This window comes from Gadus chalcogrammus, chromosome 10 (genome assembly GCF_026213295.1).
Source record: "Gadus chalcogrammus isolate NIFS_2021 chromosome 10, NIFS_Gcha_1.0, whole genome shotgun sequence".
Taxonomy (NCBI): domain Eukaryota; kingdom Metazoa; phylum Chordata; class Actinopteri; order Gadiformes; family Gadidae; genus Gadus; species Gadus chalcogrammus.
The window spans coordinates 16141990-16166149 of record NC_079421.1 but is presented as its reverse complement, the minus strand read 5'-3'; the positions used below and the strand labels follow the sequence as shown (position 1 = coordinate 16166149).

At 40.9% G+C, this 24160-nt stretch overlaps 5 protein-coding genes across 6 annotated transcripts; 4 read left to right on the top strand and 1 right to left on the bottom strand.

Annotated features, from left to right (window-relative positions):
• Positions 1 to 360: 360 nt before the first annotated feature.
• LOC130390603 (cytochrome b-c1 complex subunit 8-like) lies at positions 361 to 2281 on the top strand. Its single transcript, XM_056600654.1, has 3 exons — positions 361 to 451; positions 1565 to 1729; positions 2105 to 2281. Exons 2-3 carry the CDS (start codon positions 1576 to 1578, stop codon positions 2197 to 2199), a joined length of 249 nt encoding a protein of 82 aa, XP_056456629.1. The 5' UTR covers positions 361 to 451; positions 1565 to 1575; the 3' UTR covers positions 2200 to 2281.
• A 302-nt stretch (positions 2282 to 2583) lies between these two features.
• hspa4b (heat shock protein 4b) lies at positions 2584 to 9663 on the top strand. Its single transcript, XM_056600645.1, has 19 exons — positions 2584 to 2915; positions 3438 to 3495; positions 3626 to 3766; positions 4114 to 4236; positions 4462 to 4561; positions 4690 to 4823; positions 4932 to 5176; positions 5452 to 5528; positions 6004 to 6155; positions 6298 to 6404; positions 6491 to 6624; positions 7006 to 7187; positions 7297 to 7392; positions 7550 to 7705; positions 7815 to 7940; positions 8075 to 8182; positions 8272 to 8391; positions 8535 to 8696; positions 8949 to 9663. Exons 1-19 carry the CDS (start codon positions 2809 to 2811, stop codon positions 9144 to 9146), a joined length of 2526 nt encoding a protein of 841 aa, XP_056456620.1. The 5' UTR covers positions 2584 to 2808; the 3' UTR covers positions 9147 to 9663.
• A 132-nt stretch (positions 9664 to 9795) lies between these two features.
• Positions 9796 to 11922, top strand: gnpda1 (glucosamine-6-phosphate deaminase 1). 2 transcript variants are annotated; one of them, XM_056600651.1, is made up of 6 exons: positions 9796 to 9840; positions 10423 to 10524; positions 10616 to 10798; positions 10923 to 11107; positions 11223 to 11397; positions 11624 to 11918. In XM_056600651.1, exons 2-6 carry the CDS (start codon positions 10509 to 10511, stop codon positions 11683 to 11685), a joined length of 621 nt encoding a protein of 206 aa, XP_056456626.1. In that variant the 5' UTR covers positions 9796 to 9840; positions 10423 to 10508; the 3' UTR covers positions 11686 to 11918. The 2 variants fall into 2 exon arrangements, with proteins under 2 accessions (XP_056456626.1, XP_056456625.1); XM_056600650.1 differs by having other exon boundaries at positions 9823 to 10319; positions 11624 to 11922.
• A 77-nt stretch (positions 11923 to 11999) lies between these two features.
• ndfip1 (Nedd4 family interacting protein 1) lies at positions 12000 to 16123 on the top strand. The gene is made up of 8 exons (XM_056600652.1): positions 12000 to 12228; positions 13125 to 13218; positions 13607 to 13746; positions 14002 to 14089; positions 14273 to 14397; positions 14868 to 14934; positions 15043 to 15151; positions 15328 to 16123. The coding sequence occupies exons 1-7, from the start codon at positions 12193 to 12195 to the stop codon at positions 15147 to 15149; spliced, it is 657 nt and encodes a 218-aa protein (XP_056456627.1). The 5' UTR covers positions 12000 to 12192; the 3' UTR covers positions 15150 to 15151; positions 15328 to 16123.
• An 827-nt stretch (positions 16124 to 16950) lies between these two features.
• fgf1a (fibroblast growth factor 1a) lies at positions 16951 to 24150 on the bottom strand. Its single transcript, XM_056600653.1, has 3 exons — positions 19428 to 24150; positions 18665 to 18768; positions 16951 to 17667 (listed from the first exon to the last, which is right to left on the bottom strand). The coding sequence occupies exons 1-3, from the start codon at positions 19591 to 19593 to the stop codon at positions 17467 to 17469; spliced, it is 471 nt and encodes a 156-aa protein (XP_056456628.1). The 5' UTR covers positions 19594 to 24150; the 3' UTR covers positions 16951 to 17466.
• Positions 24151 to 24160: the final 10 nt, after the last annotated feature.

The window sequence follows — 24160 nt, the reverse complement described above, 5'->3', positions numbered from 1 at the left end:
AGAACTCCAATGCTCTACTTAGGTCTTTGAGAGGGTCAGCCCTGCCTTTTAAAATATTTGTGTGGCAGGGTATTAATTGGAGGTTTTGAATCCATACTGATGTTTATCAAGGGATAAACATTGGGACCCCCCCCATGACATTATTGTATTTATCTACATTCGCAAGTTGGAATTGCAATGCTCATCTTCATCGTAAGAATCCAAGCATTAGAAGAGTATTTCACAGTAACGATATGGAAAAAGTATTTTCTCTACAAGAACATGTATGCATATTGTGATGATATGATTTTGTTTCTGCTAAATACTGTTTGTCCACATAGGGGTGGTATTGTGCCTCATATATATTACATAAAGACGAGAACGGAATATGCGTAAACCGGCATCCGCTCACCATTGACCAATAAGAGATCCGAGCGAGCCGAAGCCACTGGTCGTCGTGAGAGCTAACAAGGTAATGCCCAATGTCATGCATGTTTTGATACGTTGTTTTTAGTTCAAGCTATTATGAATTTAATACATGTTTGTACGTTTTATTTTGTTGACTCATATTGTTCTGGTGGGTGCAGTACGCTGACCTAAGAGGCAAGGGTAGTCTTTCAAGGTCCCTAGAAAGCCATCTTGCTAACGTTAGCTAATACACTGTTTAGCAATAGCAAAGGTGCCCTTTCCGTTGCTCCTATTTGTGTTTTGTATTGAGTTGTACTGATTGATCAAAACCTTTACCAACCAGATACTTTCGAATATAAACGTTTGTAACAGTAGCATCGTTGTGCTGTATGGTGTTGACACCAAACACAACATTCGCTAACGAGTTCTCCTAGCCCTAGTCGTTACCGCCATGGCCACCGTAGTTTAATATAATGTTAGTTAGTTAGAAATGTATTGTCCCCTTGGGGAAACTGTTCTCAGTGAAAAGACAGATAACCATGACCGTTAACAACAACAACATAAAAAAACAAACAACAAAAAGTAAATAAAGATAAACAACCACTGACGAGACAAAACCCCCAAATCATCATATTTTCCACATAGCTCAGGGACACATCTAAAGACGTTGGCATTTTAAACCAACCTTCTTTTTTAATGTTTGTTTAAAAGGCTGATGGATTGTGGAATGAATGACTGTTTTGTTCTATTTTTGGAGAGGGCTGGGTATCGAAACCTGCTACCTGAGGGTAATAGTTCAAAGGTGGAGAAAAGTGGGTGTTAATGTACAGTAAATTCTCAATTATCTGCCATTTTCCTTTTATGACGAGCAATCTTCAAAAGTTATGTGGAGCAGTATTTCTACTGTTTGAATTGACTGGCGACACAAGTGAACTAACACCAGTCATACGAGTGTGTGGATTTTTATTTTACTCCTACTCCCCTACTCTTTAGGCTCTGCTCTCGAATACATTGTTTTAAATGTTTCACTTACTAATATAGATTAAAAAAAGTATTGTAATTACGCTGATACTTGCTTTTTCATACACAATATCAAGACTTTTCGTATTACACGGTCAACGAATCCTCAATTATGTGTGTGTCTATAATAAAGGTATTTTCTCATTTGTTTTAACAGGACTTGTCACCATGGGTCTTCATTTTGGAGGTTTGGCGAAGGTCCGCCACGTGATCACATACAGTCTGTCCCCCTTTGAACAGAGGGCTTTTCCTAACTATTTCTCCAAGGGAATCCCCAATGTGTGGAGACGGTTCACAAGCAGCTTCTTCAGAGTAGCTCCCCGTGAGTATTCATATTTGTTGTATACATCATGTAAAATGCACAGCTGGCTATCTGGACAAACCAAATCTACTGCTGCTGTAATGGAATATTGGTATTCCATTACAGCAGCAGTTGAGGAATATGGCTAGGAATATACTGTCGGAATAGGAATATAAATGAACTTTTACCTTTTTTATCTAAACATCTAAATGTTTTTTTTAATGCTATCATTTTTTTGTGGCCTTATAGAACCATAGGTTTTAAACCGGAAAGAAGTTACTTAGGCTGTCAATCTTGCTGCTATTAACAATGCTTTATTGTAACCCTTTTTAAAGGCTATGTGTAAAATTGTACATTAGAATTCAATCTAATAACATTTTCAAACCTTTCATTTAGCAATGGTGTTGATGTACCTGACCTACACCTGGGGTAACCATGTCCATCAAGAGGGCAAGAGAAAGAACCCCGCCGACTACGAGAATGACGAATAAATCTGACGCTCCCACTCTTTACTGTTAATTCCAGATCTGTATGTCGACCTAATAAAGCCACAAATAATTATATGAAAATGGATTATTTGAATTTCGCCTTTTTATTTGGTTGATATTTTGGTTATTTTTTGTAAATTAGGACTGCACAATGAACGATGCATTTAGTTATCCATGAACTGTTCAATATGCTCACCCAGTACATGTTTCAGTATATTATCTAATGTCCCAGGTTAGGCTGGATGTTGTGATGATTGGTAAAGGAAAGGACAAGATATTTATCATATATTAGTTCATTGCCTGCACTTGCAATACAATGTTCGCAATTTAAGAGCATTAGCAGCAAATCCGGGTACTTTTATGTTGAAATCCGCGGCCCGGAAGTTGGCTGTGTTTCTGCCTATGGCAAATACGAGAAGAAATCTCCTTTCCAACGCGCTCTGTGCATTACAACAGCTAACCGGCTTGCCTCTACGCAGAAGGCAGCTACATGGAACAAGGGTGGGATAGCCACTGCTAATTGAGAGAAGCCGTAGCTACTGTCGCGTCCTTGCACTTATTACTCATTATTTCCGTTTCAAATACTGTACATTTAATCTACGTTTTGTCAAGATGTCTGTTGTTGGATTTGATGTCGGGTACCTGAACTGCTTTGTAGCAGTAGCGAGAGCTGGGGGTATTGAAACTGTTGCTAATGAGTACAGCGACCGATGTACACCGTAAGTAATTCATTTACCTCATGTAATTTGCCATTGTTTTGTAAATTAGAGCTGTGTATCATTTCTCGTTCATTGTAAAATCTTTACATGATGCAGTCCCTACGCGGTGGTTTAAAGCTCGCTAGTTAGCCAGTCACGCTAGCTGCCTGTAGGGTTTCAACCCAGGAAACTGCACGTGAATCTTCTGCTAATGCTAGCTCAACGAGCTCGACCCTGCCTTTTGTCACTTGTAATAAATCTTCAAGCACCATGATGACAAACTACAAATCCCCATGTTGCTCTTATAAATGCTTTACGGAAGATGTTAAATAATATTATTGATATCCCTATCCGCATTTGTTACTAAGAATGTGTGAATGAGCGTCCGCTAAGAGGAGGCCTGACGCTGTCAAAATGGACTTTGATGGAGAATACATGACATGTACCACTATAACTTGCATCAGCAAAGTCCTAATCGATGGAATGTATTCTTATTAATGTAACGTTTGTTTTTATTCCCGATCGTTGCTATATATTTTCTAGAGCATGTGTTTCTTTTGGACCACGGAATCGGGCGATTGGCGCAGCAGCAAAAAGCCAGGTATGTTTACGGCTATAGGCGGAAGACTGCATCCCATTCATAGAAGAAACACGCTATCGTATTGGACAATACATTCTGAAAATGTTTGAATCCGTAAACGTCTCTCACAAAATATTTGTTACTTCTATAGGTGGTTTCAAACTGCAAGAACACGGTCCAGGGTTTCAAGAGGTTTCATGGACGGGCATTCACGGATCCATTTGTCAATCGTCAGAAGTCAAGTCTGGTTTACGACCTTGCACAAATGCCCACAGGGACCACTGGAATCAAGGTAAGACCATAGTTGTAAGCCAATAAAATGTGGATTTCTCTCAACAATACAAAGAAGCTGATGGATTATTCATGATCAGGCCTTAATTGAATGGATGGAGAATATAATTCCTTCATAGACCTCTAACTGTAAGATTGTCTGTTACATTGACATGTTGGCAGCATTTGTTGGGCTATTATCATTATCTATACCTTTTTAAAATAGCTTTCTACTGTCACTTCCATTTTTATAAAAATAATATGGCTGATATGCACTGTTGAAGGAAATGTTTTGTGAGCATGCGTTTTATGAATGATCTGAAATTCAGTATTTGATCCATTCAAACTGTATTGTGTATTTGCCTGAAGGTGATGTACATGGAGGAGGAGAAGGTGTTCAGCATTGAGCAGGTGACTGCAATGCTGCTGACTAAGCTGAAGGAGACAGCTGAGAGTGCATTGAAGAAACCTGTGGCTGACTGTGTGGTCTCTGTGAGTATGCATATCTGTTTACCTACAAAGCAGAAACCTGATGCACGGAAACTACCTTTAAAATAATACATTTATTTTGTTTAGTGCTTTTCAAAAATAGTCATATATACAAAATAACGCTCTAAAATGTAACTCACTGCTATAAGCCACTGCTTTTAATCCTGATTTAGATACAAACTGCTCACATGCTGGCTATGTTAGTAATACCTCTGTTATTCTCGCTAGGTCCCATGCTACTACACTGATGCAGAGAGAAGATCGGTAGTTGATGCCGCACAGATTGCTGGCCTCAATTGCTTGAGGCTCATGAATGAGACCACTGCAGGTATGCCACCCTTAATTTGCCACTCCACGGTATCATGTTATGGTACAACGTGATTGGTTGTTCCATTATTTTTTTGGTTGAGAAAAAAGGATGGAATCTGACATTGTCAATCTTCAATCATTTTATAGTGGCGCTAGCATATGGCATCTACAAACAAGACCTTCCTGCCCCCGAGGAGAAGGCCAGGATTGTGGTGTTTGTGGATGTCGGTCATTCCGGATACCAGACCTCTGTGTGTGCCTTTAACAAAGGCAAACTCAAGGTTCGTAGAGCATGTTGAAACTCACAGATCATCTCTTCCCTGTTACTTATTGACTCTCCAATCTAACCACTTGACTACGTTCTGCTGTTTTCCCCCATGGCTTCTTAGGTCCTTGCTACAGCCTGTGACCCAGAGTTGGGAGGCAAGGACTTTGACGAGGAGCTTGTCAAGCATTTCTGTGAGGAGTTTGCCAAAAAGTACAAGCTGGACGTTAGGTCCAAGCCCAGGGCTTTGGTCAGGCTCTACCAGGAGTGTGAGAAACTGAAGAGGCTGATGAGTGCCAACTCGTCCGATCTGCCGTTGAACATTGAGTGTTTCATGAATGACATCGATGTCTCTGGAAAGATGAACAGGTGGGCCAACTGTATATATTCAACCAAATGTTCTTTTTTTTTCTTTAACTTTTTTGACTCGTCTATAGTATTGCCATTCCAATGGACAAACGTAACTTTATTGAAGCTTAACATTATGGTTAGTTTGAAGTTACCGATTTAATACCAAAATGCATCAAAATAGTATCAACGTTGAGATCAGTATTTGTAGTTTACTCAAGTAATATTTACCTTTGGACCGATTACAGTGCAATGCATACAACTCACTTTTAACCATTTTACCTTTGCCACCTTAGGGGTTCCTTTGAGGCAATGTGTGCTGATGTTTTGACCAGAGTAGAGGCTCCCCTGCACGCTCTGTTGGAGAATGCCAGTAAGTGTTTTGTGCGTTACGAGCACATATAACCCAAATATAGTACTGCAGATTTAACCATATTACCATGACAACAATACATGTGTAGTCTTTTAAAGCCTGAACTAGGATTATCTGACCATAAAATACAAATTCACTTTGGTTGTTAAGGTGGACAACATGTTTAACTGAGCAACTGAGTAGTATAGTTCCAGGTATTGGATACTGAAAAGACTTGCCTGCTGTGGCACATTAGAAAATAGCTTTGTCTGGATCTTTAGAATTCTTTGTTTTTATTCATAATGAGTGCATATCAACAGGCATTCAGAAAACTCACTAAATCCTAAAAAAAAAAAAAAGGAGATATTGTATTATAATGATCAAGTTACTTGAATTGGTATCACCGTGAATCAAAGTGCCATTTGTATAGCCACATTTTAATTGTTTTTAAAATTGCATCTAAACTAATCCTTTATATTCTCGTGTGGCATCGTAGAGTTGAAGAAGGAAGACATCTATGCGGTGGAGATGGTGGGCGGGGCTTCCAGGATCCCGTCTGTCAAGGAGAGGATCAGCAAGTTCTTTGGGAAGGAGCTGAGCACCACACTGAATGCAGATGAGGCGGTCGCCAGGGGCTGTGCCCTGCAGGTACATCTCACGGTCAATTGTCCATCTGGTGGCACACAACTCAACTGTTTTAACACTGTAACTGAAGGGGGGGCCATCATCTTGTTCCTGTAGTTTTCCATATGTTTTCACTCGTCAGTAAAATGCGTTGCGTCCCCTGCAGTGTGCAATCCTGTCCCCTGCCTTCAAAGTGAGGGAATTCTCAACTACAGATATTGTCCCGTACCCAGTCTCTCTGAAGTGGACCTCTGCTGCCGAGGAGGGCTTGAGGTAACGAGCGTTGCCCGTGTTTTCTCCTCTTTTGGTCGTAGGGTTCTCCTCAGTAAATAATCTGTCGCATATCTTCTGTGTTCCAGTGATTGTGAGGTGTTCCCAAAGAACCACGCGGCGCCCTTCTCTAAGGTATTGACGTTCTACCGGAGAGAGCCCTTTGCACTGGAGGCGTACTACAACTGCCCCAAAGAGCTTCCCTACCCGGATCCCTCTATTGGTAAACGATCACTACGTTGATGGTGCCGTTAGTGCACTATCACCATCATTTTTTTAAAAAAATGGCTTGATAAGATGATGGAACAATGATAAAATATTAAACAATTGAGTATTACGAAACCAGAAAGCGAAAACATAATTAATAATAACCATTAAAAGAATCACTACCAAGTTACATTACACGGGTAGGCACCAGGCTACATGCCAATTCTCAACCGTTTCAGGCAGCCATCTGGTGCCCGCTCTGGCTAAAAACTCAATATTAGCTGCATGCATGGTCACTAATCGGCTTTCGTGACAGTGCCAAGTATACTAAAGCTACCTAGCGAAAAACTGTCGGCTCCAGTCTAAAGCTGTTATTTTTGTCTACTTGGATCCGCAGGGCAATTTATGATCCAGAAGGTGGTCCCTCAGGCGTCTGGGGAGTGTTCCAAGGTGAAGGTCAAGGTGAGGGTGAACATCCATGGCATCTTCAGCGTCTCCAGTGCCTCACTGGTGGAGGTCCAGAAGTCTGACGAGACAGAGGAGCCCATGGAGACGGAACAGGCCGAAAAAGATGGCGAGGTAAATGATTAAGCTTATTCTATTACATTTCTAAAGAAAACAATTCAACTTATTCCCGTGTTGAAAATGGGTTTGCATGAATACACCCTAATGGTATGGGCTTTTGTAGACCAAAATGCAGACCGATCAGGAGGACCAGAAGACCCAGGCAGAAGGACAGAAAGAGTCTGAGAAGAAGGGCACTCCCGAGGCTGAAGAAATGGAGGTAACAAGCCGTGGAACAAATTGTGTGTCTGCGTCTTGATGGCTTAAGGAATGGTTCGGTTTTGATTTTTGTTTTATTCCAAGGTCTGTCAACACCATAACTTTCTTCTGTTTTTATCTTTGTCATTTATACTTCTTCCTCCCTTCTGTTTCTTCAGACGACCCCAGAAGAAGTCAAAACAGAGAAGAAGTCGGACCAACCTCCACAAGCCAAAAAGCCCAAAGTCAAGACAAAGGTGGTGGAGCTTCCTATTGAGAACAGTCCACAGTGGCAGCTGGCCGACGACATGCTCAACCTGTTTGTAGAAAATGAGGTACATACGTCTTCTACTCTAGTCTTACTTTCTCCGATATCGTTGGAATTTTGCATCTAAAAACGGAACCTGATGGAAAGGGTTTGTATTTCCACTGCGTTTTGCACAGGGCAAGATGATCATGCAGGACAAGCTTGAGAAGGAGCGGAATGACGCCAAGAATTATGTGGAAGAGTACGTGTACGACATGAGGGACAAGCTCCACGGCCTGTTTGAGAAGTTTGTCAGTGAATCTGTGAGTGACACTTTTCAATCTCTCAGATCAACCGATCATTATCCCATTTGATTTAAGACTAAAATGAAGATCTCGTGGGATTGGTGTTTGCTAATAATGTCCCCTTTCATAATTCTGACCGGGACATCATTTAGGACCGAGATATCCTGTCAATAAAACTGGAGGATACCGAGAACTGGTTGTATGAAGATGGAGAGGACCAACCCAAGCAGGTTTACATCGACAAACTGGCAGAGTTAAAGGTATACTAACATGTCACATATCTATATTTTTTTTACTAGTGCTTTGTAAAGGTTTCTGATTTTGTTACTAACTGAATTATACTTTACAGGTACTTGGCCAGCCCATCCGCGAGAGACACATGGAAGCTGAAGAGAGACCAAAAGCATTCGAGGAGTTGGGCAAACAGGTCCAGCTATTCATGAAGGCTGTGGAGGCGTTCAAAACCAAGGTACATTGCAAATGATGTCTGACTTTAAATGCTCATTATGTAATGACTTACTATCGCATTTATTAGCAGCCTATCTGACACTGTTTGATGTGACTCCGTCGATATGCTCCATCATCGTTGGCCCTGTTTTATTCCCATTCTAGGAAGAGCAATACGACCATTTAGATGAGGCGAACGTCAACAAAGTGGACAAGATGACCAGTGAGGCTATGATGTGGATGAACAGCGCTATGAACCAGCAGAGCAAACAGACCCTCACAGTCGACCCTTCTGTCAAAGTCAAAGAGATTCAGGCAAAAACAAAGGTAAGGGCTTAAAGCATCGAAACTTAATGCCATTGTATAAACTAAGACAGACGCTCCTACTGTTGGTGATCATAATGTTTTCAAATATCTCCAGGGTAAATCTATTGCCTTGATCATTCCCATAACCCCACACTTTGAATCTATCCTTGCTCTTTAAAGGTTTGATTATCTCACTCAGGGATGGCCATCGGCAGTACAGCGGGCGGTGTCTGCATGTTTTAATACGTTAATGTGCACTCGTTCCCGCCCTAGGAGCTGTTCTCTGCTTGTAACCCCATCATGAACAAGCCCAAGCCCAAGGTGGAGCTGCCCAAGGACGACAAGGCCGCCGAGCAGAACGGGCCCGCCAACGACCAGGACAAAGCCCCGGCCGAACCTGCAGACAGCGACTCCTCTGAGAACCCAGCGGGCGCCTCCACAGAAAACAAGCCTGACATGGACCTCGACTGAACAGGCAGACACACCAGGACCCCCCCCGCCCCCTCTCCCCCAGCAGTGCCTCAGTCTGAACCATGTGCACTGTTCCTGACCTAGACGTGATTCCCAAATTCTTTAGACGATCAGATGGAATAATCTTAGTCAATCCCAAAAAAAAAGTTTCAATGATTGGAACAGACCCCATGTAATCCTAATGAATAAAAGGTCAGAGCAGATGTTTCAGATTGAGATACATGTGCGTGAGTGTGTGTGTGTGTGCGTGCGCGCGTGTCAGCCGGTGCAGTGTACTTTATGATGCCCACCACAGTCAAAACAGGCAGAATTCTCAGCACATTGACCCAAGCTTTTAAAGGCAGCGTTCTGCTGCCATAGCATGTCCTTTCCTTTCTGCTGGAATAAATTAAAGCCAACTGCAATAAGCCTGTTGATTGACAATGAGCGCTCTACACATAATGGTATTTATTTCTGTTGTGTGCCCTATAAGTGTTCTAGTCTGTGTCACAATATGGTTTTAATAAAGTGATTTCAAAATCATGTTTTAGTTTAATGACTCATTATTTTGTTTTTTTTATTCTAGTCTATTAAATCCATAAAAAACGATTTATTTTTTTATTTCCAGCTACGTATTACATGAAATGCATACATAAGGAAAAACCGGAAATGGGATTCATTGGTTCGCTGATTCAGCTCTCAGCATCAAGCAGCGGTAAGTCATATGACCTAGAGTTCCCCCAACTAGCAGAACACAACCCATCGACTGTTTAACATAGCTATAACTATTGCCAATATCTTGCCGCGTATTTCCCAAAGTATTAATGGATTGCAGAATTTGTATCCGTTTTTTTACGCTTTCTTTCGCTTCCAACAGTTGAGTGGTCTGTCGAGCTAAACGCGCCGAGCGAGCTTCCTGTCTATGTCCCGAGTTCAAAGACCAATTTATATGAGCCTACATATTTCACATTTCGCTTCGCAGCGACGAACTAGATGGTCGACCTTTGTTTAAGCACTACTATTATCTCTGCGATCAAGAAGAAGCCTCGTTGCTCTCGTTTTTAAAGACAATGAAACTCATTATTCTTGAACAATATGACCAGGTTAGTGAGTGGGCTGCAAAATACGTAAGAAACAAGATTTTACTCTTCAATCCTGGTCCGGAAAGATATTTCACATTGGGTCTACCAACTGGTAAGCCGTTGCTTGAGCAAACAACTAGTTATCATACTTCATCCGTTATGGCGATGACAGAGCCGTCGGTTTAACGGAACACATTTGTTTTCCCACTGCTCAGGTGGAACACCACTTGGTTGCTACAAGAAACTGATCGAGTTCTACAAGAATGGAGAAGTCTCATTCCAGTATGTCAAGACATTTAATATGGATGAATACGTTGGTAAGTAAATCCTAAGAATGCTTAATCATGCATGGGTCCTTTTGATTTGATGTGCAAACCTATCTAAATTGACATTTCTGAACTTGCCCAGGTCTTCCCAGAGATCACCCGGAAAGCTACCATTCCTTCATGTGGAATAACTTCTTCAAGTACATTGACATAAGAGCAGAAAATGTCCACATTCTGGATGGAAATGCTGCAGATCTTCCCTCAGAGTGCCAGGCCTTTGAGAAGAAGATACAAGATGCTGGGGGAATCGAACTTTTTGTTGGAGGTAAGAACTATTTCTGAATTTCTGAACATATTATGTAGCCAACCATCAAATTGTTATTTTACTAAACTCTACATTTTTAAAACATCTCATTCAACACTGAGAATCACACTTGTCCCTTTTTCAGGTATTGGACCCGATGGACACATTGCCTTCAATGAGCCCGGTTCTAGTCTGGTTTCGCGGACCAGAGTGAAAACCCTGGCGATGGACACCATCCAGGCTAACGCTCGATTTTTTGATGGGGATCTGTCAAAGGTGCCCACGATGGCTCTGACAGTCGGAGTAGGCACTGTGATGGAGGCAAAGGAGGTTCGACATCTCCCTTTCACTTATAATGTTTTGCTGTGCTATTCTTTGTTTGTAACATTGTGTGTGCAATCTGCCTTTTCTCAAATGGTGCTTTTATTTTTTTGTTCATGGTCAGGTCATGATTCTCATTACTGGCGGACACAAGGCTTTTGCTTTGTACAAAGCTATCGAGGAGGGCGTTAACCACATGTGGACGGTATCTGCATTCCAGCAGCACCCACAGACCCTTTTTGTGTGTGACGAAGATGCCACTCTGGAACTCAGGGTCAAAACTGTTAAATACTTTAAAGGTAACATTGATTTTCCACATAGGCACTCTACAGTAGGCTATAGTTTAATGACTGATCTAGACTTATATTGGCAGTGGGGATTCGTCATTTGTTCACAAACGTAAATTAACTCATATGTACGCTATATCAATACTAGAAAAACACATACCAGACATTGGGCATGTCAACAGAATGTATTTTAGAACCCAAACCTGAACCAAATGTACTCTTGTATTCATGCATTTAGGGATGATGCACGTGCACAACAAGCTGGTGGATCCACTTCCTGGTAGCCTGAAGAAAAACTGAAGTTCTGCAATAGGCAAAGGCCTATTTAAATGTACTGTTTTCAACACTCCACCTTATTATCATTTCATAACATATTTTGCAATAATTTTCTTTGAGTAAAGCAGGATTTTTTTTTAAATCTTATTATGAGCAGAAATAATTCATTTTTTATGTTTTTTCTTTTTTAGAACTCTTGAGGTTGTTTAGTACAAATATAAGTAAATATGGAACTTTTGAACAATAAAAACACTTCATCAAAACTTAACTGTGTCCTTGTTGTTATTATTATTATTATTATTATTATTTATGGGGCTGGCTATTTGCTCACGAGGAGGCTGCTCCAGCCAGTCCGTGTGGGTCACGTGACGCGTGGTGGAATAACAGAGTAGACCTAGTTGTCAGCAATCGGTTGTGTGAAGATGGCCGATTTATGCTAGCGATCTAAATCTTAGCTTCATCGTCCGCCAGGATAATCTAGCACATCTCATCTACTTGTTGTGGACATTTCCACTGTTTTAATCATTTACAATGGCAGAGCAGAACAGCAACGTGAGGTATCAAGAGGTAGGCCTCGTTTTGTATTGACCGATCTCAACAATTATCTGGCTAATAAGTTAGCTAGGGTTAACAGTCAGTGGAAATCGGAACTAGGCAAATGTTTATGGGTGGGCCAGAGTTGGGCTTAGCCTTACACGTGTTTATAACGTAGCTATTTGGACATTCGTTTGGTCTTAAATGTCAAGTATACAAATGTAATATCCTCGTTAGCTAGGAGGTATTTTCAGCTCGGACTAACTAGGTGACGTAAATTATTTTGGCGACGGTAGATTTAGCTTTGCATGTTATTCACTAGCCATGCGTTGCATTGACTAGCAATGCGTTACAAATAGCCTATCGTCTGAAGGGACTGGCCTTACTATCGTGTGTGTGTGTGTGTGTGTGTGTGTGTGTGTGTGTGTGTGTGTGTGTGTGTGTGTGTGTGTGTGTGTGTGTGTGTGTGTGTGTGTGTGTGTGTGTGTGTAACGTAGCACCCATGATGTAATGTGACTGACGTTACATGGTTGGAGATGTAACAACCATGATGTAAAGTCCCTGAATGTATGATCGTGTATGTGAATCTAGCACCCATGTATATAATGTTACGCAACTATAAGTGCTACACTAGAGGCTTACAGTACAACTAGGTATCAATTAAATCTCTGGCGAGTCTTCTGGATGTCTCAAAGGTTGATGTCTACAATCACTTTAGCTACCTTATCTGATTACTATTGACTATATCTTAGCTCTATGCTGCCATTTATATGTCAACATATAGGCCTAAATATTTTTTTGGGGGTGTTGAGTCAGACTTGAGATTTGAGGAAATGCCCTCTTTACCACATTTATAATGCACAAACTGACCAAGGCCTTAATAATTGTGAGGGGTGCCACTGTTGACTGTGATTGATGTTTTGCGTCAGCTGGTTAATGAAGAGGAGCCAGCCCAGGCTTCACAGGAGGCCCCCACCCAGGACGCTCCTCCACCCTACAGCAGTGTCACTGCAGCGAATGCAGGTAAGAAGCCTCCAGAGTCCTCTCACTATCCAGTGACTCAGAACTCTAATGGTCTTACTTGTTAACAGAACCCCTTAAAGGTGCAATTGCAAGTATAACTACATTAAGTGTGAAACCCAATAAATCATAGAACATGCAATAGTCTTTTTAGTTCAGAACCCTACATTTAAGTGCAGCATTTGTTCTATCTTTCGAACACAGTTTTTCTGTGACCCGAAATACAGATACAGAAATAGACAAATGGGGCCACATTATTATATATATAACACGGATTATCTGACTACATCATACATTTTTTATGTAAATAATGACTCGACCCATTTTCTTATAGCTATCTGCCCTGTTATTGTCATCTGCATTTACCTCTATTTACTTGTGGCCTCTCCAGCCTTCTTTGACTACAAAGAGGATGGAGGAAGCTTCCCAAATCCCCCATCTTACAATGTGGCCACAACACTGCCCTCCTACGACGAAGCAGAGAGAACCAAAGTAGAGTCTGCAATCCCATTGGTTGCTGGCCGAGTGACGGTACCCCGACCTCCTATCTAAATGACACTTTGACATTTATCTCCTGGTTGTACGTTTAATATGTCCGTAAATGGAGGCCGTTCTGCTGCAACAAATGCTAATCATAATTATTGTGGATGTTATGGTTTAAAAGGCTTTAAAGTTGAAAAATTATCTATTTGATTTTTATGGCGCTTCACAAAATGGTATACAGAAAAATAACAAATAGGATAAGGGTTGAAGCTGAGCACTATTGTGTTGTGCTTGCTGGTGCAGGAGGACGATTTTGTTGCCAGGGATGAGTTTGAAGACGCGGACCAGCTACGGATAGGAAACGATGGCATCTTCATGCTCACTTTCTTCAGTAAGAACCTCTGTGGCCCTGTCTTTCTGCTACTGTCTACAGTTATAGACAGCTAGGACTTCACTCAACTCCCAACGTTTAAATATTCAAATGATGATAGTCGCTTGATATCAAAGCTAGTCAAATAGCTATTTAAAACACTGTGTTTGGAATCAACATAGTCTTGTTTTCTCCCTCCTCCAGTGGCATTCCTGTTCAACTGGATTGGCTTCTTCCTGTCGTTCTGCTTGACCACATCAGCAGCGGGCCGATACGGGGCCATCTCTGGATTCGGCCTGTCCCTCATCAAATGGGTTCTGATCGTGAGGGTAGGACAACTTTAGCCTCAGTCCTGCCTACTACTGCCGTGGCTCGAAACCTGAAACTAAGAGGGCGGGGTTAAGCTGGGTTTTGGGTTTCGAAGTGGATTTCTAAAGTGGCCGTCTACATAGTTGTTTGAAACCTTTATAGACACTTTATTGCAGTTGCCTATCTGAAAAAGTGAAAGGACCTAGAGTTGAGCCAGTCTGCAATCATACTTGTGAGTATTATGTGAGACTAGCTTCTCTGTAACATGTAGATCCCCTACCTGCCAGCCCATGGAGTTTGTTTGCAAACGTCTGCTCTCTTTGAGTTCAATAAACCGGATACACAGATGGTTATAAAATAATTCTCTAACAGTTTATGGGACCCTTTTTTTCTTATCGTGATTGGTGTGTCAGCGTTATTGTTTGGCATCAAACAAGCAAATACTGTTTATGGCTGTCTTGTCTGACCCGATCTTATTACTTTGTTTCAGTTCTCCACCTATTTCCCGGGCTACTTCAACGAGCAGTACTGGCTGTGGTGGGTTTTCCTGGCCCTGGGTGAGTAAATCATCACTTTTCAACCATGCACGCCCATAACCTTTTCTAAGAAATACTTTGAAGCCTCAAAATGAAACTTCCCAACTTGTTTTTTCTTTTTGTTTCTAGGCTTCATGCTCTTCATCAGAGGGTTCGTAAACTACTCCAGAGTGCGCAAGCTGGCAGACCCCGCCTACGCCACTCTGCCTCGGACACGGGTGCTCTTCATTTACTAGAGGTACGACACAATGATACCATCCACACACAATGTAATGATTACCCACCAAACCCCTGACACAATCTTGCACAACATCTTGATAATGATGCTGTATCACTCTGCTGTCCAGAAATGGCAGCCTTCCATACCTGAATGTATCGTTTCCTCGTTTTCTCGTCCAACTCTTGTTTACACAGAACGTTCCGGACAAGTGGAGGCGGAAGAGTTCTCACTCGACCGACAGTGAAAGCACCAGACTGAAGCGGCTTCTCTACAGGATGAGGTCGGGGAGGGAAATAAACTCAACGAAAACGAAACAAAAAAAAAACTGAACCCTGACACTTGTTTCCGTTTTAAATATATTGATGGTAATTTGTAACGGTATTAGTCTTTCTATGTAGTCCGTAGTGGCTTATGTTAAGTGCTTTCACATATACATCTGTAACATATTGATTAATGCCTTATATTGTTTTGTTGGAAGTGTGCTGGCATGCATTAGTCCCTTCAAGTCAATAGGGAAGTCTTCTGTTGGTGATACGACTAGGAGCCCACTGGCATTTTGAATTGGCAACACTTGTTTTGAAGACTTGTGATGAGCATGCAGAACACATTGTAAATTTCCCCCCATGATTACTCTGTGTGATGATTATACTGTGTTTTTATAATGCAACATTCACCCAAGAGACAAGGTAGGACCATGCTGTAAATGTCACAGTTGATTCAATTCACTGACCTATTTTTTTTTTGGCTTTGAACAACATTGCAGTTAAGCCTATAGAGGGCGGTATTAGCGTTTGCTTTAGTAATCACAGTACTGAAATGGGCATCCACATCCATGCTAGTAATGTTCTATTTGATGAAGTTGATAGTGTAATGGCGCAAACACACATTCACTCACACAGCAGTAACTTTAATTTAGGCTATTAGGCAAATGCTTTGTGTAATCCCTGTGATTTGAGGTGGTTCTTCTGGTATTTGTTAACATAAATCAACAAACGTGTTCACAAATCAAGCAACCATAAGCATCCAAGCAAGATAACCAAGAGTGACGCACGGTGCAGCATTTGCATTGAGCAAGAAGGGAGCCACCGAATTAAAGTGTGGGTGTGAGGGCCTTGTTTTATAGGCTACTTGTATGACCTATGCCCATGCTGTATCCAAAACGTTAATATCTAAATTAATTACGCATGTGATACATTGCTATTGGGGTCAGCTTCTCTAATATATATTTGATGTAGATGTTTTGTCCAGGAATGATGTACCTTTCAAAAATCATAACTTTTATTTGGCCCAGATTCTGATGCATTTCTGGGTTGAGATTAACTTTAAAGGCATTATTTCAAGAGAAAGTGTATATATATTTTTGTTCATTTAAAAATTTTTAGCCAGTTGCTTATGGGGCAATTTAGAAATGTAGTAGGTGTCAAAACCCTGCTATCAAAGAATGTTGAATGCAGGTGCACTTTAGACACATCAATAAAACCCAGGGTGTTCTATACTTCATTGTAGAATATATATATACACAAAAAGTAAACATACGGGTGACTTATTTCATGTTTGTTAAACACAAAATCATACTCATCCATCAAAATAAATAGGTGTCTCCTTATTGGCTCAAGTGGAGTACTGCTTCAATGATTTGAATATGGAACCAGGACATGCAGCACTTTTAGTTCAGTAGGTCCTCACATACATTGTTAAATATCTATGGAAAAAGTGTCGGACCATGAGAATGAACAAAACCTGCTTGTTTGTTTAATGTATAGCTGCTTTGGGTTTTATTGTTCTGATGTTTTAAAATTTGATTAAAAAGCTTCATGTCAGCTGAATGTCTTTGATGTTGGCTGGTGTTCTTTCGACTGAGCCCAGGTCAAATAGCAGGGACCATGAGCGCTGGTTGGTCAGAAGGATGCTATGAAGGATATGGACACACTCGTCAGGTGATCAATAATCTATGACTACATTGTGTTGTTCATATAGTTTTGTTTTTTTTACTAGGACAGTAATGCACAGTGAGTGTGAGATTAAGTCAATTTACATTCACATTTTTCAAAAGCAGCCATAATGACATTCATGAGGACTGATCAAGCTACTTCCTTCAGCAGATATCGCTATTTTATCATCCATCATACCACAATAGGAAAGGGACACTGCCCGCACCCATACCTACACAAGGACACGATAGACAGTAGTCTATCAATAGTCTCACATCCAGTTCAGTTATAAATATGGTGGCACACCAAAGCCAAGGGTTGTGGTACAGGTGCACAGGGTGTAAAGGCCATCATCATCGTACCTACATAGTTAAATATAACAGTAATAGGAGGTCATTATTATCACTCCCCTGTGTCATCTAGCCGTCGTGGGAGGAAGAAGATGGCCTTCTGACCGATGTGGGTGCGAGGGCCCGGCTTGGGCTTGCCGTTCTTCTTCAGCCCCACATACCAGTTCCTCTCCTTGTACTTCCGGGGCTGATAGGTGTTGTAGTGGTTCTCTTCCAGCACCTCCACAAAGTAAGATTCATCACTTACTGTGGACTAGGAGAAATACACGAGACAGGAAGGGTGGACATGATTCAGAGAATTGACAAAGAAACACACACACTGGCATGAAAACTCTCTTTCATCTGTGCCAGGGCATAACAAAATCCCATGATGCTACTCGCAATCTAAACCAAAATCTAGCCTGAGGTCACAAATCCCATGACAATATTTTAGGATAACATTTATTCCCCCATAGTGAAACCAACATGCATCCAGTTGGACAATTGGGTGTTCCTTTTCAAATTATAGTAATTTGAGTTGCTGGCTTCCTCCTTCAACCACTGATTAAGGGCATTTGATGTACAGCTCTTGAAAGAGCCCTGACCACACTATCTCAATGGAGGCTGTGGTGGGACCTAATTTACTCCTATTTTCTTCCCATTTGGTCGTAGATTTGCTGCTGCGCTTGGACGGGTTAGCCAATTTATAACTGGGTAAGAAGCCCTCTCATTAGCCTCTCCATACATATTATGGGATAGAAGAGCTTAGAAGGCCTGCACGGTAGGAGATGGTTTCATAGTGACACTGCAGGTGTCTGAACCCTTTGGCTGCAGAACACCACTCCTAAACATCCCCATTCTGTGTTTGTGTGTTACAACCAAACATCTCTGCTATTGCCCCATCTATCCAGATCGTACATCCGAAAGTCCTTTGGCTTGTTTAGATGCAACTTTAAGAGTTACAGACATCGGTCTCCCTCATTTATTGCAGTCCCAGGGCGTGTGTGGGACTGCAATAAATGTGTGTGTGTGTGTGTGTGTGTGTGTGTGTGTGTGTGTGTGTGTGTGTGTGTGTGTGTGTGTGTGTGTGTGTGTGTGTGTGTGTGTGTGTGTGTGTGTGTGTGTGTGTGTGTGTGTGTGTGTGTGTGTGTGCGCGTGCGTGCATGTGTGCGCGCATGGGCGTGTGTGTTGACTGTGTTCATATTCAGTTGCTGGTGAAAAACATGTTGTCTGGTTGAAAATGGATATATTTCTGTATCTATGACACTCACTGAACTATGCAAGTGGCCTGCATTGCTCATGGCCAGATATTTCCCAGTTTCCACTCCCTGAATCACAACCACACCAGGTTCTACAGCTTTCAGTCTCAGGACAGCTGAAAAGAGAGCAGAGATAATGACATGGGACAAGAAGAGAGGGGACAGCTTCTCAAGTAGGAAAAAAAATATTCTAAAAATTATAGACGCGTTTCTAGAGGAGCAAAATAAGCTACTCAGTTGTGTGAAGTTTGCAATCTTTTTTTTTAGCAGATATTTGGTTTGTGACTACACGTGAATGAAAACTGCTTATTCAAAGCTAGTTTCGACTATTGATATATTTGATTAAAAAGTTTTAAGATAAGGAAAATATTTACACAATGTAAATATATAGGCAATAGTATAAATTCATCAGATAAATAAATCCCAAGTCCCTTTTTATTTATTGCTATGTACTTATGTAGCACTGTTACATGATTATATATATATCTATTTATAGATATATATATATATATTTATAGATATAGATATATATATAGATATAGATATATATAGATATATATTTATAGATATAGATATATATTTATAGATATAGATATATATATATATACGAGCTGATCAAACTAACGAGCTGATCAAACTAATCAAAGATGCGTTAAACAAAGTTGTATAAGATAGCGTGATGGGCCAAACAAAATCCAGTACAGTATTATTTAATCAAGACTGGAATGTCAACATGCGCCAAACAACGTGTTTATATTAGTCCGGTCCTACTTACTGTAGACGTCATCCTCTTCCCTCTGGCCGTGCACCGTCCCATCTGGGAGCATCTGGAGGTGGTGGCCGCCATTGAGGCAATATAGGCGAATCCTATTTTTATAGTCTGCCAGCAGGTTGTGGTCGTATCTCGCAGTGGATGTAACGACTGCATCTCCATCCGACATTCTTGTTTATGTTGAAATAAAAAAGGTACGATCAATCAAAACGATGGATATGCTGAAGCTATTTAGTTTGAAACCGCGATCCGGGTGGTTGTCGTAGAGCAGTTGAGAGATAGGGTGCAAGACACGGATCACATGGAGGGTGCCAGGAGGGAAGGGGCCCGACATGCTGAGCCCACATAGCCCAATGAGCACAGGTGCTAACCAGTGACAGTGACTCGTCCGCTGGCAAGTGCAGGCTACAGCGCACTGTGCAGCAACAAGGTAGCCACTTACATTTTATAACCATCTAATCTTGTCGACCTGCATGCCTGCCTGGATGTTATATGAACAAGGCAAGTTGCTATTTGTTGGGATATTTCTGCTAGGCCGACCGAAAACTGTTGGCTTCTGTCTGCTTACATTGCATGATGGGACTTGCTATAGATGGATATTAGATTGAAGGAGTTGGATACTCTTGGTATATTTTTGGGGTATGCCCTGAAGAAATCCACAAAACAAGCATCCCATGATAAAAGCACATTTATTGGTGAAGAGCAATTGGCTGCCGTGATAACCATTTTTATTGTTCAGAATTGAATTAGTTGAATAAATGCATCGGTGTACAATTTGTTTTAAAGTACCACTGAGACAGGCCTACATTTCAACATTTAATAAATGGAGGAAAGGATCAATAAGATTCACACTACATGGAGAAATGATACAGATGAGTTAGAAAAATGGGTATTTTGAGACAAATACATTTACATAATTGAATATATGTACATAAATGAAATTTTAAGCATAACAAAGTTTTAAAGAAAGTATATCTCAGTGAAATATGCTCTGCCCTTGATATCTTTTTTTTTTTTTTTTTTAAAGATAATGTCTGCATATGTTTTATACAAAATAGATTTTCAAAACAATATTTGGGTAGTGCAAACTTTTAGATTCAAGCTGGTCGATTACTTTCACAAACAGTTTTGCGTGAAAAGACTAAAACCTATTCTATTCACAGTATTTCACAACTTGACCAAAGCCATCCGAGATAGCATACAAAATGTGTTAAAAAACAAAGAACTGTACAATTCTATCCAAAGAATCACGTGGATATATGTTGAATTCGTCTGTATATCTTGCTTTGGTCAACTTGTCGTCTAACATAATAGGCTTTATTTGTGCGGTGAAAAGTAACGTGATGGTATTTCCTGAAAAGCTCAGGCCTGAAGAGAGAGAGAGAAGACGAATGCAGGTCCGCCCTTGTGTGTATAGCTTATATTGGAAAAAACAACAAAGAACAACAAAAGGAAGCAATTTCATGTCTCATGTAGAAATGCACTCTGTAAGTGTAATTATTTTATATAAGTATTGCATATTTAGTTGTCAATCTCAAAAATGTAGTATGCCCGAGAGGCAGGATACATTCTTGAGCCAGTATGAGGCAAGTATGCGGTTTTTCTTTTTTTTCCTTTATACAGGTTTAAAAAAACAGCAGCAGATTTGTACACACACTGGATGTGAAAGTAACCCATGAGTGCACCCTTATGCAGATTGTGAATAATGTCGGTTTTTCTTTTGTTTGTTTTTTTGCCCCAAGAACTATACTATAAAAAAAACTTGGATACAAAATGAATCGGAGGTGTGAGAACAGATGATGATGGGGTAGGAAGGGGAAGGGGGGGTTAACTGTTTAGGAGGAGTACATGGCACAGCCGTTCATACCTCCAAGCAGACACGTCGGGACACCTTTCTGGGGTTCTGTGTTGTTATTTCTCAAAGTGGCCCTGATAAAAACACAGTACAACGCCGCAGATTCTAACTCCACGTTTGTTAGGTTTCTTTTGGTTTATACAGTCTGCTAGTGGACGTTAAGCATGTTTTATCAATGCATCTGCAAATTGTATCAAATGACAACCTGAGCATGGGAGCGTTACAAAATTCACTCAATCACATATATATATATTTTTTGGCATTGTAAATAAACTGGTGGCGTCAGTTATAATACATGTAAACGAATGCAAAACCGATTACTTGTATCATGGATTATTCTGTACTCTAGCGACAAAATGCTAACTAAATTGGCCAAATATTCTTGAAATTAAGGGCACCTCCATTCTCAATCCACTGTCAATCATTCTCTTGAACATTCACATTCATTTTGATAATTTTTTTGTTAAACATAAAACTATACTGACAGGGATAAGGTTCACCTTAAAACAAGAAGACAACCCAATAAGTGCTACCATTATTAAAATATGAATGTTATTTTCATCAATTTTCTTTCCTAAACACAAAGGTTATTTATAGTACTTTGCATTAAAATAAAATTGCCCAGTGATTAGTTAATAACTATTTCCTGTGTATTCCATTTGAATGGTCCAACAGAGAAAGGTTAAGTAATTTAGGTGTCTTAAATTCTTGCGTTAGACAATATTAGATGTCTAAACATTTGGACACCACATTTTCATTGCTATCAAGGGTGATCTGTGTTCCAAACTAACAGAAACAGACCAAAACAAACAAGAAACAGACCAAAGCAAACGAAAAACAGACCAAAACAAATGAGGCTTTGGCACTCACCATTCCAGGACCATTGAGGTCCTACTCTGCTTGACCTCCACAATCAACAACTACAGTATTCTTTAGGGAACGGTAGTAGCCACGATATAGGAGTTAAGTGCTTAACTCATATGTATATATATATTTATAGATATAGATATCTCTATAGATATAGAGATATCTATAGAGATGGAGAGAGCGAGATCTATAAAAGGGAAATATATATATATATATATTTATACAACGGGGGACCTAAATCCAGCGATCTGATTGGTTCCCAACTGTTGTATAATGAGCGCATACATAACTGCTATGACGCCCGATCATTTTGTGAAAGTTTGCATATCACTCCGCGCCTGGAAGTAGAAACAGTTACAAAGTAAAACATGTGTTGGATGATGGAGAGCGTGTAAATGTGAGCAAGGCGATGGAGAGACTAACGAAAGCTTAGGCACACGGCGAGTGAACTGCTCCATAGGATAAATTGCCGGCGAACCGCTCTATCGGAGCCTTCTCTCGGAGGGACGCTGAAGTGTGTTCCATAGCGACCGTCGATGCATAGCGGCAGCCAGGAGGGACTACTTTTTTGTATTCTTTAATTAAACGGCTATTTTTTTTCTTTTTAAATGTAGTGTGTCTATGACTTTCGTTTCGCCATAATAGTAACCGTTGTATAAAAGCAATAGATCACTTCAGTCAGTGGCATGAAGGGGGTCGCCGGCCCTCCGCTGCGCGTCGGGGCCGGACAACGCCCCTTAACAGTGGTATAATGAGCACATACCACAGCCTGGCGTGATCTATTGCTTAAATATACGTGGAAATGTATTAGGCACGTGCAAACTACAACAGCAATGATGTTGAGGAAAACGTGCCGGAGAGGGTGCAACAAATACTAAAAAGGGCATTAAAAAAATGTTTAGGTTTCTCATAGATGTGTGAGGTTTGACCGGAGAGTCAGCCAGCGCCTGCACCCAAAGCTCTGCATCGGCATGTTGTCATCAAAATGACAGTCATTGAGCATAATCGATCAACACTTTACAGGAAGCAAGTTAATTTGCAGCATTTGCATTGTGAAAACATGCCCACACAGAGGATCAAGGACAGCCAATGGCAGAACTGGAACTGCATGTTCTGTTTACCATGTTGTACACAGACCCAAGAATATATCTTATTGTTTCTATCCTATAAAGGCTTTTTAAAGATTTATGGAAAATATATAAACTCTGAAAGAGATTTGACCCGTTAAAGTATGACTGAATAGACTCCCAAAAACTAAAGATACATTATGCCCCTTCTCCTCTGATTGGCATACGCAAAATCCTGTGTCATTCCCTCAGTGGACTCCCGGGACCATAAGGGGAAGAGCAAAAGTTACGACTAGACAAAGCTCCAGTTCCGATATCCAAAACATTTGTTTGAGGTATAAGTGCTGCTGAAAGCTTCCTAAAGTGACGAAAGAAAATCTACTACCTAGACCCCTCCTAGGACTGTGGGTCATGTTTGAGACCAGATGGGAGACTGGGCCGCCCGTTCCAATTGGAAGACCCAGAGAATCGAGGGGGAAATCCAAACGTGCAATAAGAAGAAAGGTGAGGTACGCGGCTCTACAGGAAAAAGAAGGGCAACGAATCGGATGTTTAAGCTTTGCTTTCTTTAAAAAGGCACATGTTTCTTTTTTCCTTTTCCCTTTTACATACAACATGTTCAAATAGTCGAGGTTAGCACGTGGGGGGGGGGGACGGGGACTCATACTCATGAGGGTGCAGGATAGTGCTGTTGAAATGACGAGGGTTTGGACAAAGGAGAACGGGTGGATGGGAACACGGAACACTATTTCCGCCCCGACAGTCCCAGAGAAGCCCAAGGTCCTAAATGCCTGTTGAATAGCGGATTATCGTGAATATCTTTATACTGCAACCCCATCCCACTGGGAACGATATAAACTGCGATTTTGGAAAATGTACAAAATACTTTTTTCATAACCTTTCCTGCAGGTCGACACTGTTTTCAAACCACTGCAGATATACGTGTG

Excerpts from the sequence above, each read along its gene's own strand:
- LOC130390603 (XM_056600654.1), top strand. The coding sequence starts at position 1,576 with ATGGGTCTTCATTTTGGAGGTTTGGCGAAGGTCCGCCACGTGATCACA. Across the intron at positions 1,730-2,104 it reads CTTCTTCAGAGTAGCTCCCC|CAATGGTGTTGATGTACCTG; the intron begins GTGAGTATTCAT and ends CCTTTCATTTAG.
- hspa4b (XM_056600645.1), top strand. The coding sequence starts at position 2,809 with ATGTCTGTTGTTGGATTTGATGTCGGGTACCTGAACTGCTTTGTAGCA. Across the intron at positions 6,405-6,490 it reads GCTGCCGAGGAGGGCTTGAG|TGATTGTGAGGTGTTCCCAA; the intron begins GTAACGAGCGTT and ends TCTGTGTTCCAG. Across the intron at positions 8,697-8,948 it reads AGATTCAGGCAAAAACAAAG|GAGCTGTTCTCTGCTTGTAA; the intron begins GTAAGGGCTTAA and ends TTCCCGCCCTAG.
- gnpda1 (XM_056600650.1), top strand. The coding sequence starts at position 10,196 with ATGAAACTCATTATTCTTGAACAATATGACCAGGTTAGTGAGTGGGCT. Across the intron at positions 10,320-10,422 it reads CACATTGGGTCTACCAACTG|GTGGAACACCACTTGGTTGC; the intron begins GTAAGCCGTTGC and ends CCCACTGCTCAG. Across the intron at positions 11,108-11,222 it reads CTGTGATGGAGGCAAAGGAG|GTCATGATTCTCATTACTGG; the intron begins GTTCGACATCTC and ends GTTCATGGTCAG.
- ndfip1 (XM_056600652.1), top strand. The coding sequence starts at position 12,193 with ATGGCAGAGCAGAACAGCAACGTGAGGTATCAAGAG. Across the intron at positions 13,747-14,001 it reads TGGTTGCTGGCCGAGTGACG|GAGGACGATTTTGTTGCCAG; the intron begins GTACCCCGACCT and ends TTGCTGGTGCAG. Across the intron at positions 14,935-15,042 it reads GTGGGTTTTCCTGGCCCTGG|GCTTCATGCTCTTCATCAGA; the intron begins GTGAGTAAATCA and ends TTTTGTTTCTAG.
- fgf1a (XM_056600653.1), bottom strand. The coding sequence starts at position 19,593 with ATGTCGGATGGAGATGCAGTCGTTACATCCACTGCGAGATACGACCAC. Across the intron at positions 18,769-19,427 it reads GGAAGAGGATGACGTCTACA|CTGTCCTGAGACTGAAAGCT; the intron begins GTAAGTAGGACC and ends CTCTCTTTTCAG. Across the intron at positions 17,668-18,664 it reads CAGGCCACTTGCATAGTTCA|TCCACAGTAAGTGATGAATC; the intron begins GTGAGTGTCATA and ends TATTTCTCCTAG.